Genomic DNA, 14,803 nt, shown 5'->3' on the forward strand with positions numbered 1-14,803 from the left:
CTGGATAAGACTCGAAAGTCAATGGTCCAAGAAGACCATCTTTCTTCAGTTTGTTGAGTTTGTCCTCTCCAATATGGCCTAGCCTAAGGTGCCACAGATATTTTTGGCTGATCCTATCTCTAGATCTCTTAGACCCTATAGCATTCATAATTTACTCGTTAATATTTACACTTGCATCGGTATGCAAATAGTAAAGACCATCAATCAAGAAAGCACGTGCCACAAGTTTATTTCCAAAATAAATAAAACACATATCTTTATTGAAATAGAAATTGTAATTATCCTGTGCCAGCACAGAGATAGAAATCAAATTTCTACTGGCTACAGGTACAAAGTAACAATCTTTTAAAAATAAACTAAATTCTAACGGTAGTCGCAGAGGGTAAGTTCCAACAGCCATAGCAGCAACTCTTGCTCCATTACTGACTCGGAGAGTGATCTCACCTTCCCTCAGCCCCCTAACTTCTTCAAAATCCTGCATTGAAGTGTACAAATGAGCACTTGAACCAGAATCAAGAACCCAACTAGAAGAAGAGAAAATTGTTAGGTTAGTTTCTATAATAAGCAACTCAGATATACCTTCAGAAGGCCCATCCTTCTTTCTGTTCTTGACAGTTGCCAGGTAGGCCGGACAGTTCCTTCTCTAGTGGCCTTCGACATTGCAATGAAAATATTTTTCTTTATCGTCGGTCTTCTTCAGAACCTATTTCTTGGGCTTGGCCTCATTCTTTTGCTTCTTTACAGACTTTTTCTTCTTCTTGAAAGAAGACTTCCTTTTGGAAGAAGCCCGCTCCACAGCCAGAACTGTGCCCCTTAAACTTTTCAAGGTGCCCTCTACAGTCACCAGCATATTTAATAACTCTGGCAAAGTAGCATCAATCTTATTCATATGGTAGTTCATAATGAACTATCCATATGAGTCAGGAAGAGACTGGAGGATCAGATCCACCTGCAGTTTCTTGTCCATGTTCATACCGAACTTCTGAAGCTCCTCTATATCCTTGATCATTGTCAAACAATGATCACTAATGGCCTACCCATCACGCATCTTTGCTCTGAAAAATCTTCGGGAGACTTCAAAACGAGCTGTGCGACTCTGTTCACCATAAAACTCTTGCAGGTGAACTAGCATTTCTTTGGCAGTCCTCATGTCTTCGTGCTATTGCTGAAGATCATTGGACATGGATGCTAAGATGTGGCACTTTGCTTTGTTATCTTCATCCATCCACTTCTCAAGTGTAGCTCATTGATCAGGGGATAGGCGAGCAGGTAACTCAAGCACTTCCTGATTGAGGATATGGGTGAACTTTTTGAAATTGAGAATGATTCTCAAATTTCAGAGCCAGTCTTTGTAATTGGTGCTGGTCAATCTATTTGTATTGAGGATTCGGATTAAAGGATTTGAACTTGACATGGTTATCCGCAGAGAGAATAATTTTTAATTAGATTTTATACTTATAATATTATTTATTTTAAAAACTTTAAAAATAAATAAAAAATTCTCACTATTTTTTTAAATCTCCCACACTCCTCAGGTGGAGAAACGAAAATCTATATGCGATCGATTTCAAGTGGGTATTGTGGTCTCATTAATCTATACACACATCACCTAACAGTTATTGGTGAGTACAGACTGATGAGTGGACAACACTTTATCCATTGCTTCACTAAGTAAGATGTAGCGGGCTAGGTCTCTAAGTCCTATGGCCTCACCTAACAGTTATTGGCACATTCCTTAGTTAAGTCAAACCCATCGTTCACCAGCGGATGCAAAGCCATCATTGGGACCCTCACCTAACAGTTATTGGGCCCAACCCCATCTCTACCCCGAGACATCACATGTCAATAGAGTGGTTGTACCTTCCTGATGTAACCGAACCACTGTAACCAGCCGAGAACGATCAACACCAGGAAGGCACCCGCATCTCTACAACGATGGAAGACTTCTAGACTTAATATTTAATGAGGAGATTTAGATTTAGGTCTCTTCTAAATCAGCAAATCTAACATCTGACTGATTAAATTAGATTAGCACATCAACATGTCTAACTAGCCTAGCTGGCATGGGTGAACTCAAGTCAACAAGTAACCTAATACGAAACTAAATCTCCCAATATGGTCAGGTAAGTTAAGATGCATGGGGGTCCCCCCATTACTTTCCTTAGACACCAATCAAAATTGACCAGATCAGACAATGGAACCAATTAAATAGCCACCTTCTAAATACTTACCTTAGACACCAAATTGATCGATTAAAATTGATTAGATTAACCTATTGAAACGGCCCCGAGCTACTGAGCCAAATTTTAGTCTTGAGTCAATCAACTCACATCAAAATATGAATCGATGCGACCAACTATAACTAAAGTCGACTTTGAACCCCTTTGATCTAATCTCAATCATCCATCGATTAGGTTCAATCAACTGCTCAAAATCTAAAAATAGGTTTTAGCCTGATCTAATTAATTAGACCATAATTGTAGTTTGATCACTTAAACCTAATTTGTTCAACCCATACCCACATGCAATAACTTAATTTTAGATCTAAAAATAATTTTAGATTATATTTCATTGCATGCTATTAATGGTTTATGATCTTGAAACTGTTTCAGATCTAAACCTAGTTTGATATATCGAATATATGTAGTTTCAAATCTAAATTAAATATGCATCACAAATACATTAATTTAATATCTAAAACTAAATTTACACATATCAAATATATATAAAATTAGATCTAAAATAATGATTAAAATATTTTGAAAGTACCTTTTCAAAAATTGATTCACATCAAACTGGGACAATCTTTACAATATAGGAGATAAACCCTATATCAGGACAACCTTATACCAGTTTGATATGAACTTTTAATCATTCTAATTTCAGATCTAAATCAAAAATAAACATATCATATATATTAATTTTTAGATCTAAAAGATTTGATTTAATTATTTTGAAAATAATTTTCAGAATCAATCAATCTCGTACTAGGATAAACTTTGCAGTATAGGGGGTAAACCCTATACCAGAACAACCTTATATCAGTACAAAATTGATTTTAAATCATTAAAACTTTCAGATCTAACCTAAAAATCAGATCATATATATTTTTAAAAAATCTAGCTTTGATACCATTGATAGAAAATAGGATAGGCAGCATGTGTAAATTTTAAAATTTTGAAAACATGCAGAGAAAAATAAATTGGGTTAAACCCTTTAACCCGACATGCAAGATATCAAATCTAAACCTACCCAAGTCTAGAAGAAAGCACATATAATTAATTTAGAATTTAAGAAAAATATGAGATCATATCTTATTACCTTTGCACAGGTAGAAATTCACCGTTTCAGATAAAAGATTTGTAGAAGATGGAGCCGCACATGTGTCCGGCCTCTACAGGTATCCATCGGATTGTGCGTCCGGCCTCTACAGGTATCCATCGGGATCAATTTCGAATTTTTTTTCTCATAGAAGATTCTTCTTCTCAAGAAGAACCTTGGCCTTCAGGACTCTAATCAACTCTTTTGATCTTAATTGAGAGATCAACTCCTTGATCTACAGCCTTCTTCTTCTTCTCCTCGATCCTTAATCTCTAAGTCACCAGAACTCTTTTTAAGCGTGTGGAAGAGAGAACACCCAACCTTTGGACATGAAAAAGAAGAATATGAGAGAGAGGAGGCATGGAGATGGAGAGAGGAAAGGTTTTCTTGATGAAAAATCAATACTAAGAAACCCTAGAGACCTCCCTTTAAATAGACATAAGCCCTGACATATATTAGGAACCCTGTCATCTTAAAAAGATAGATCTTTATCTCATAAGAATCCTCTATCTTTTAAATATGATTTAAGCCAACTAAAATCAGATATAAAAGGTAATTAATCAGCCCTTTTAAGCATGTACAATAGTCATCCATGGAATACATGTCAGATGATTAGGACGCCAACTCTTGGCACCCCACAAGGGATCTCCAGCCATAAGAGATGGGGCATGGACCCCACCCTCTTTTCTTCATGCCATTACACATAAGAGGGGGTGGGCCCCTCTAGGATATGGTGCTCAATAATTTTCAAAAAAAAAATTATGCCACCCATTCTTCTATCTATTCCACATGCATACTTAGAGATAATTAGGAGATATGAAAGAGATAATATTAGGATAATTATGTCAACTAATTGACTTAATTAAATTCTCTTGGACTTATAATTAAGAGCCTAATTAAACCCAAATGAATTTAGGTTAGGTTCAAGGCTATATACTTGATCAAATCAAAGTCTCGAGAAGAATTAGGTTTAACCATGTACTAGCATGATGCTCATAGACCTAATAAAATTTCAAATAAACATTAACCCAATTAGAACTTCATAAGTCCAATTGACAAATTCGAGATTAAATCCCTTAATGTGTGACCCCATAAGTTTCATTCTATCTGGTAGTGAGATATATTGTAATCTCTATCATAATATCATCGAAACTATTTTCGATGGATTAGAATATTTTTAATTCTACCCTTCGAGGGCCATCGATCATCAAGATGACGCCCGATGAGTCTCACAATCTACCAGTGACACCTAGCAGTATGTAGTGACGATCTAGTAAAATGAAAAAATAAACTCCTAGGTGCAGTTATCATATGATTTAGTCATTCTATTATGAGTCCCGACTTGATGGAGGTCATGGAAAACTCGTCAAACCCCATCGTCAATCTTATGTAAAATTGGTTCGATTTGAGTTCATTTGTGAATCCTATGGAAATTCTTTTTCAGTATTCATACTTGCTTTGGCCAAAGACTTTCTGAACTCAATCTCGCAAATCATATAGAACTTCTCTTTTTCTATCAAGGTCGATAAATTCCATCTAAGTGCATCCTACTCCAAACAGCGAATCTGAACCTACTGAAGCTAACATACACAGTAAGGATCCGAATGGCTAGAGATCAAGGGAACGGCAATCAAACTCAGTAGTTTCGCTGCGAATAGCCAATATCACCGCAGGTCAAAAGACCACTCATACTACTGCAGCATCGAGAAAATCACTGACGAGTGAATAAACAATCATGTGATTCTCGTGTTGGTCATACTCTGTACAAGTTGTTCTCTAATAACCACCTACACCTTCATCCCAGTGCTCTATACTACAGATCCAAGACTCATCTGCCCACAAGGAAGGTGAACCGTGCACCGATCTCAAATGGATTAATCACTGTCCTCCGTGATGATCCTTTGATCGGGAGTATTTAGAAATTAACCACTAATTAATGTATGTCTCAAATTTTTAATTCTTTAAGAATATACAAAAATCATCCTTGTTAATTTTTAAGATAAATTATGGACACATAAGCATGATTGAAAAGAAAAAGTCTTTTATTTATAATAAAAATATTACAAGTATAAATTTAAACTTTAAAAATATATAATGTGTTAGTTAATAATTGATTTTTAGAATATAAATCTAATACTTCAGTCTTTAGATGCATAATAATAATATTTTATTTAAGATATCACTTTCGTTCGTTTTTAATTCAGGCTTGGCCCCTTCACGGTATTTTACTCGGGATATCACTTTCGCACGTTTTTAATTCAGGTTTGGCCCCCTCCAACGGGAGAAAAAGAAGAAGAAGAAAAAAAAAAAAATTTGGCTAATGCGACGGACATGCACTTGTCGTTTGCGGACCACCGGCCATGGGGGCGTTTATATGGGAAACAATGTCTCAGCGTAAGGTGATACGGGTAGTTTTTGGCCGGCAAGCGTTTGGAAGAGGATAGCAATGATTGCAAAGGCACCTGCGCAGTAATTTCTAAACTAAATCACAGGAGCACAGGGCACGTCTCTCCCCAGTTGGTTGATCGGAGAAGCAAACCCATCCGCACACTATCCCGTGGAAGTCCGGCTTAACCTTTTTCCCTGCGAATTTCAATCGTCCACAGGTAGGGATGGCAGCGGATAAAATTTGAATAAAATAATATATTATTTATTTTTAAATTTAAATTTAATATTTTATATTTAAATTTTATTCAATATTTGATCAGATAAAAAAAAATATGCATCCACATACTCAATAAATTTAGAGATATTCATGAATAATTTATTTTTTCATATTCAATCAATATCCATCCCATATCCAAAAAAATAAACAATCAGTATAATTTTATACATATTATCAATCAAAACAGAATTACTAATTCAACATAGAACGTAATTTATTAGTCCAAATTTATAGAAATCAAATATAAAAATAAAATTATAATTCAATATAAAATAAAATTATTAAATTTATTATTTTATTTATAAATTTTAATATAATGCTAAAAAAATAGTGAACTTGATACCAAACTTTCAAATAATTTTATAAAGTGACAACTGCAACTCTACAAATTATTTAGCTACAATATGTAATGAGAATATTTTACTTTCAATTTTTTACTTTAGAACCAAAACTACTAATTATTTTTATTATAAAATATATGTTAATGATTATATAGTATCAAAATAGTTATTTATTAGATTCTATTATTTTATTGGCTTGGTTAACATGGACTTGATATTTTTTTTAATTTTAAATTTAATTTTTATGAGATAAATTAAACATGAATCACTGTCATAGGATGAATTAGAATTGTCTATTTGAAAATAAAATCATAATAAAAAAAATTATTATTATTATTACTATTATTGATATTTTGAATAAGTTTATATTTCTCATTTTATAAAGATGAAAATATATTATTTGTAAATAAAATAAGACTACCTCTATTAAGATTTGTTCAAAAAAATGAAAAATTTAAAATTATAATATTTTTAAGATATAAAAATATTAATTATTTTATTTTATAATAAAATATATTAAGTGAAAAAGAAACTTGAGATAGTAAAAGATAATGAAAATAAAGAAAAAAAATATATAAATATAATTTAATAATTAATGAAATTAATATAATTATCATATTAACTATATATATATATATATATATGGATATAGATTTGGATATTATTCATATTTGTAGGATCGGATCGGATTCGAGTTCGAAATAGTATTATCTATATCTTATCCATATTTATACTACAGTTTTTAAATTTTTTTCAAATTTGAATATAAATTCAATCAAACTCTATTTTTTAAATTTAATCAGATTTAAATAAAATATATATCTATCGAATTGGATTGATTTTATTATTTTTATTTATAAAAAAATAAAAATAATAAATAATAAATGAGATACGAGTACGATCTCCAATGGAGCATTAATATCATCATGAAAATGATCACTATTATTTCAGATCAAGATCAAGATCAAGTAATTTTGGCCCATCACAAGTCGATGGTGACGAGAGCCATCATGTTGGTTTTGCGGCGCCAGCCAAGCCTAACAAACGAATCCAAGTTTCGGTTCCCTCCTCGGGCCACGGCCCAGGGTGCTTGCACGGAATGAACGCCGAGGCTCCTTCGCCATTAAGCAAGCAAGCCCAGAAGCCCTCTCTAACTCCGCTTGGGGAGAGGGGTGCCGCGTTGCGGGGGAGGGGGGAGAGAGAGAGAGAGAAGGGAGACCCAACCCGTTCTCTTGTCTCTCTGGTGACGATCGGGGGGATGATGACGGTGCTGTCGAACCGGATCGAGAGGGAGGAGCTGAAGCCCGGGGATCACATCTACTCCTGGAGGAAGGGCTACATCTATGCCCACCACGGTGATTCTCTCTCCCCTTGCTTCTTTCTTCTCCTCCTTTGCGTTATTACGCATCATCTTCTTAAATAGAGGAGAGGAGAGGTGGGTAGGACAGGTTAGGTTTGGTTGAGGTTCTCCCTGACAAGATCTTCTTGATTTCGTTCTTAAATTATGTGCTCCCATTTCCGAATTTTGGTTCGGCTACCCGGATGTCGATATCTGTTTCCCGATTCTTTAGGGAGAAGGAAGGAACGTGGGCGACATTGTCGGCGGTGGTTGAACAACGAGCCTTCGAAAGGGATACGACCATATATTGCAATTTCTGGAATGGGATCCTTCCTTTTGGCTACAACATTCGTTGATTAGATTAGATTTCTGCTACTCCATAGTTTTCCCTACTTTTCCGACACGTGTAGGTCGCTGCAGAACAAGTTAGTCTCTTCTCCTAGTTTCGAGAACAGCGCCATCTTTCCCTTGCACCATTTGACCCCCATGCTCGCACATTTGAGGTATATTTGCTATGTTGGTCTCAGGGGTGTTGCTCTGCTGCAACAATGACCCCAGATTGTACTATATCAGCACATGGTGGATTCCTCCACATAGTCGGGAGACGGCTTGTCGGTCATGATTATGGGTTTGCCTATCCACTCCATGGATTCAAGATGCTGCCAAATTATGATGCCTGTAAGTAGTTTACATTGCAGGGGCCATACTTGATCTTACTATTGAAACATTGTCATCAGAGCTTTCTGTAATGTTGATTGCAACTCTGGTTCTTTTCACTTTCTCTATGGGAGTCCAGTGTTAATTGAAGGTGAAAAACAATCTGACGCCTCAACTACTTTTTCATTTGACAAAGTCATCCATTATCTCGAGTCTCTCGGAGCAATTCTACATCAACTAGATCGTAGCATTATGAGGTGCACCTGTTAAATGTCTCCTCATTCTTTCTGTCATCCTTTTGTGTGTGTTTGTCTGCGTTCACGTGCATGTGCATGCTTTTTTAGGCTTGCATTCAAGCATTATAATTGTAAGTGCGCCTTCTGCTCCATCCCAATAAGCAGTAGAATTTCAATCAAAATTAGATTAAGAGGATAGACAAAACGAAGTTAATAATAACACTTAGAAAGCAATATAAACTTTAGGGGGAAATCAAGACAAAGTGAGGAAAACAACAAATACGAAATCACTCAATGACCCAATTTTTCTTCCAATCACATTCCACATCTAAAATCATTCTAGAAAGTTTTATGTTTATAAAAAGGGTGTTCCATTGCATGACGCTCCTGTTACTATGGGATTTAGAGAGGTTTTCCATATTTCAAACTTGTGACACCCAAGTCACAATGGATTATCCTCACTATGGCGCCAAGGCCCATCCTCAAAAAGTCCTCTGTTTATCTTCTTCAAAAAAGATAAAAAGAAAATGCATACCATCAAAATGCGGTCCTTGCTCAATCTCTTTAGATGCCAAAGTTTTCAATCTCTTTAGTAGACAAGAGTCTACGCTTTGGTCAGGAACCACCAATTGCTCTAGATGAAGTTACAATGATACATTGAGGCCATGATTGAGAGCATGGAACCTGTTTGCATTGACATCTGCTTTGGTAAGGCCATCTCTTGAGAATTCCCTTCAAAACAAATGTTTAAATCATGGCTTGGATCTAATGGACAATCAAATTCAATTGGAAACATAACCTGCCTTGCAGCTTTTTGAAGGAGAAAGAACATTTCAACTTTCAAATTGAATTAACAATTTCTTTGAAGCAGTCCCTTCCCACAAGTTGAAGGCCATAAATTCCATTCCAGGGTTTTAGCTTTGGTTACTCCCCGTTCCAAAGCTAATTTCCAACCATTTGTTGGAATGTCTGATGTCACAATGATCCATTCTTACTGTTTCAGTAACAGGAGTTGTCAGCTTGCATGATCTACTTCCTTTCTTTATAAGCATTGTCCCCTGTTATCAGTTGTGAATTTGCTATCATGTTTCTCTTTTTTGTTTGCTTGCGTAGATTGGCTTTCTTTATAAACACTGTCCCCTCTTTATAAGCATTGTCACAAACAAGATATTTTTTAGCAAATGCTTGTGCATAATATTATTGCTTTCATTTTTATCTTGCACATCTAAATTTCTACTAGTGTTCTCTTCAAAATTCCATGGTTGAGACTTGAGACAGCTGTTTATCATATAATTTACAATTTCCAAGCTTTTCAACTATTGTTCTTGGTCTTTAATTAGTTATATCTGGAATACTGAAAGTTTCTGGATTGCTTTTTTCCCATTAGTATTAATTTTGTTAATTTTAATCTGTTACTGCTGCTCATCTATTTGAGCTTTCCTATTCTAATGGACTAAAACAAGTTTCATATTGACCATGTGCTTTACTCCTTTCTCTCACATAAACAAGAATTAATACTGGTGGGTATACTTCCAAAATTATGAGGTTAAGCACAATAGCTGTCGGTGTATGTCCCTTTCTACTTCACTATCTTTGTTCTGAACTCATTTTCCATTCTGAATCTGTTGCATGTAAACCTTATTCCTGAATCATTTAACAGGTTCTGACTTGTAGAAGTAACTAATAGTAGACTGTACACTTGCAAGTGCAGTGACTGATAGTTTGTCTTGTCAAACAATAGATTTTAGGACATGAGTTGATTTTAAGAATTCTTTGAGATTTTAAGTTGCTCTTGGCTGTATTTTGCTTTGCCTTGGAGTAGACTAATGGAATGAGAAATAAGGCTTACAGAAACTAGCTTAAGAAACTAGAGCATATTTGTCATGGATGGTTGGTGACTCAGCTTATCCTTTGTTTTGTGAAAGTTCTGAAGGGTTCCTTGTGTCCAATTCTCATGGAGGATGAAGTCAAACATATTGCTAGTAGGGCGGGTTAATGTCATACATATTTGTCAATCTGCTGCTAAATTTTATTATTTATTCCAGGGCTGGTTGCCTCCTTACCTTAGTTTCTCCTCTTTTCATCTTTTATCTTATTTCTTGATAAACTTACCATGATCTACCAATAAAAATAAATTTGTTTAGAAGCAAATTATGATGTTATTAGTTATCATTGCCTATTTGACAAGATGCTTTCAACTACATTTTTGTTGTTTTTGTTCAAGTCCTTCAGGTAGGTCTAACCATTTTCAGTGATGATTTTACATAATTGATTCTCACCTAGCACCAAGCACATTATAGATGTACTATGCGGGCACTGCTATTACATTTTGTGTATGCTTAGGGTGCATTTGGTTAGCCATTAAAAAAGTATTTTTTTTTAATTTTTTGATTTTTAAAAAGCAAAAATCAAAAAGCAACGTTTGGTAACACCATGAAAAGCAAAAAGCAAAAATCAAAAAAATCAAAATAATTGTTTTATATGCAAAGCAAAAATTTTTTGCTTTTCAAAACTTGCTTTTCTGCTTTTTTTTGCTTCCGCACATCTAAAACGTCAAACCAAAAAGTAAAGAGCCCGAATCTTTCGTTGAACTCTTCACCTCCCTACCCCCTTCTTGAATCCTTCTCCCTCGTCGAGCTCTTCATCTGCCGTCCCCAAATGTTGCTTTTTGCTTTATAGCAACGTAGTTACCAAACATACTTTTTACTTTTTTGCTTTTACTTAATAGCAAAAATCAAAAAAAATAAAAAATATTTTTTTAAAATCAAAAATCAAAAATCAAAAAGTGTAACCAAACGCACCCTTAACCGTTACTTTAGTGAAATTTTTTGCTTCAAGAAAAAGAAACAAGAAAATGTGACACTAAAATCAGTTCCAGTAATTTCCTTTACCCAACTATCATGCCATTTTGCAGCTTCAACCAGAGATTCACTATAATATAGTTCATATAAAATGTGTTTGGCTTATGAATATAAGTTTTTGACTCATTTATGGATTTTTTTCTGGTTATTGTAATTTATCCTTTGAGAATTTCTGGTTTTAGTTTTGTGTGACACCTTATAGATTAAAATCTTAACAGAAAATATGTAACTGCTTGATGACATTGAGGCAGTACCTTATCCAAAATTTAGAAATTTATCTATAATTCATTTTTTTCATGCTTGAGAACATTTATAGGTAATTCCTTTTAGGTTTTACTCAGAAAATTCTTTTTGATGGTTATTTTTCAATGAACATCCCCACCTTTTCATGAGAGTAGAACCCTAAATACACTAGAAGAGGAGACAACTTATATAAGTTCTGCAACCAAGCTATTTAACACAGGGATTCAAGTACCAGTAGCACAGGGTATGTCATAGGGGTGGCAATGGATTAGGTCTGGTTGGGTCAAGTGGGGATAGCAAGATAGAGAAGCTTGACCCATACATGACCCAATTCAAGGACAGGTCAAGATGTCTTGACCATACCCACCCATGGGTTCTTCCAAGTCAACCATTTTGCCCTAATCTAATCCACTTAGCAAGACCCAGTCTCTAACAAACTGAACCTAACCTATCAAATCTAATCTTTATAATTGTTACCAGATAATTTCCAAAATAATTTAAAAAACTAGTTTTAAGAAAAATACCAGCCACTCGAAAAATTCTTATTCAAGGTCATAATAATCTGACCTAAATCATTTCAACCCAAACAGAATTATACCATAATGATCTAAGATCAGGTCAAGACCTCTTGACCATACCCACCCATGGGATATTCCAGATCAGCCATTTTACCCTAATCAAATCCACTTTGCAAGACCCAGTCCCTAATAAAATTACCCTAGCCTGTCAAATCTAATCTTTATAATTGTTATAGGATAGTTTCCAAAATAACTTGAATAACTAGTATTAAGAAAAATGCCAACATAACAACCTGACCTAAATCATTTCAACCCAAACAGAATTCTACTACAATGCTCCGAGTCAGGTCAAAGCTCTGACCTATACTCGGCCTATTTAAAGTTCAACCCATACTTGACCCTAACTGAAAATGCCCTTGACACAGACGCAGTCCAAATAGAATCCCACCCCAAAGGAAAAGGAATATATATATATATATATATATATATATATATGTTAAATTGTAAAAAATGATATAATGGATGCCATGCCGACCCTGTGCTGCCCAATATCGGCCTTGCTTGGTATTGGCCAGCTGGCATGGACTCAAAACCCAGGTTCAACATCCCATCTGTTATGATCAGGCTTCCTGTCTGGAGAGCCTTTCTTGGTTGCCTATGGCATGGCCTTTCTAGAAATAAATATCTTACATATTTTTCCATGACGTACTCATTGGATCTGCCATGCAATGCCATGTGTTATTTCAGTTTTAACCCCACCCGATTTTGCACAGAAATGTTCTCTTAATTGTTTGCTTCTTGAAAAGTTTAGAACTTCTTAAGATTGCTGTATGTTTGTGGCTTCTAAATAACATCATACTACACTCTCATAATCATGAGAATCATCCTTGCTTATTCCTTGCAGGTTAGCAACAAAAAGAGGCTCTTTTTTTTTTATTATTTTTTATTTTTTTGTGATCATGACAGACAAAGTATGTTAGGATTCATTTTGGACCATTTCTGGCTCAATAGGACAAGATACTGCATGCCGTTCTTGTGATAAATAACATTTGGCTTTCTGTAACTCTACACATTATTAAGTGCCACTTCTGTCTTCTCCTAGGGATATATGTGGGAGATGGCATGGTCATCCACTTCACAAGAGCAGCAGGTGAGGAGATTGGCACAGGAACTGTCCTAGACAGAATTCTTTTCAGCTCTTCTCCATCTAATTTGGGAACTGCCTGTGAGAGATGTGGTGATCAGAGCAATCTGCATGGAGTAATAATGTCCTGCCTTGATTGCTTCCTTGCTGAAGGCAATCTCTACTTTTTCCACTACTCTGTCTCCCCAGCTTTCTTCATTGCCAAAGCTCGAGGTGGGACCTGCACACTGGCTGCTTCAGACCCACCTGATGCTGTCCTTCATCGTGCCAAATATCTACTCAATAATGGATTTGGCATGTATAGTATATTCAAGAACAACTGTGAGGACTTTGCAATATACTGCAAGACAGGTCTGCTCATAGTGACCTCTTTCAGTGTGGGACGAAGTGGACAGTTGACATCTTTGACAGCTGCGATCACGGCGATAGCCTCTTCTCCTCTTCGTTTCTTGACTACTAGCGCTAGTGGGTTGGTGGTGGTAGCTAGTGGTATGTACTGCATTGGCCGGTTTGTATCTGATATTGGAGTTCGCAGGGATGTTGTTAAGATTCCTGTCGAGAGGCTAGTTTCAGAGTCAAGCATGGTTGAGCCTGAATCAGCACCAGAGACTGTAGCTGGAAACACACACTCAAATAGTCATCCAGAGTCTAGCACGGTTGAGCCTGAATCAGCACCAGAGACTGTAGCTGGAAACACACACTCAAATAGTCATTCTGTTGAACAAGTTGAAGGTTAATTTTGAGGGCCTTATTCACTGGGAAATTATGTTATCTAATATAAGCATTTCATTGTTGTGAAGACAGGTCATCAGTGTATGATATATCTCATACATTTTGATGTATAATGTTTATTTTGTGTGGAAAAGAATAAAGTTGGGCTTCGATTTTAATTTGCAGCCGGAGTTCTTGATTGCTTGATTCCAAGTCTCATTTTAAGATTCAGCTATAAAACCTGGCTCTAGACACTGTCTCACCACTGTGTGGCCCATCTTATAGAGATTATTCTCCCCCCCCCAGAAGGCTCAAATCATCGACTAGGAAAATGACCCTACGATCACTATCGGAATAGAAAGCAGGGAGATTTGTGCCTAATGTAGGCAGCTCTCTCTTGCATCAATTGCACGGCCAATCTTTGGAATCTGAACCAATTAAAGTTTAGCAAAATTACAACTTGACCCTCTTTAAATTTCGTCAAATCCCACCTTCATATTTCCAAATTGTTCTAAAATGGCTCTTTGGCTAGCCAACCAGTCTTAGTCTGCTATTTCCAATGATCAAAATGCCATCGCCCATTTTAGATAACTGTGAACATATTTTGACCGTTCCATTCCAACTACGCTTCTATCCTCCCTTCCTCGACAATCATCCGGTATTCATCAACGATTCGACCCATCAGCAGCTTGCCTCCTTACTCGAACAAAGAGAAGAAAAGAAGAATAAGAGAAAAGGGAAAAAGGAAGAAGAAAGGAAAGAGGAGA

The 14,803-nt window shown here is 35.8% G+C and overlaps 1 protein-coding gene across 2 annotated transcripts; it reads left to right on the forward strand.

Annotated features, from left to right (window-relative positions):
* The first annotated feature begins 7,343 nt into the window (after positions 1–7,343).
* Positions 7,344–14,215, forward strand: LOC105036270 (protein LEAD-SENSITIVE 1). Of its 2 annotated transcripts, none has more exons than XM_010912034.4 (2): positions 7,344–7,682; positions 13,284–14,215. In XM_010912034.4, the coding sequence occupies exons 1-2, from the start codon at positions 7,427–7,429 to the stop codon at positions 14,060–14,062; spliced, it is 1,035 nt and encodes a 344-aa protein (XP_010910336.2). In that variant the 5' UTR covers positions 7,344–7,426; the 3' UTR covers positions 14,063–14,215. The 2 variants fall into 2 exon arrangements, with proteins under 2 accessions (XP_010910336.2, XP_029118003.1); XM_029262170.2 differs by lacking the exon at positions 7,344–7,682 and adding an exon at positions 7,715–8,344.
* The last annotated feature ends 588 nt before the right edge of the window (positions 14,216–14,803 follow it).

Source organism: Elaeis guineensis, chromosome 1, assembly GCF_000442705.2.
Source record: "Elaeis guineensis isolate ETL-2024a chromosome 1, EG11, whole genome shotgun sequence".
NCBI lineage: Eukaryota > Viridiplantae > Streptophyta > Magnoliopsida > Arecales > Arecaceae > Elaeis > Elaeis guineensis.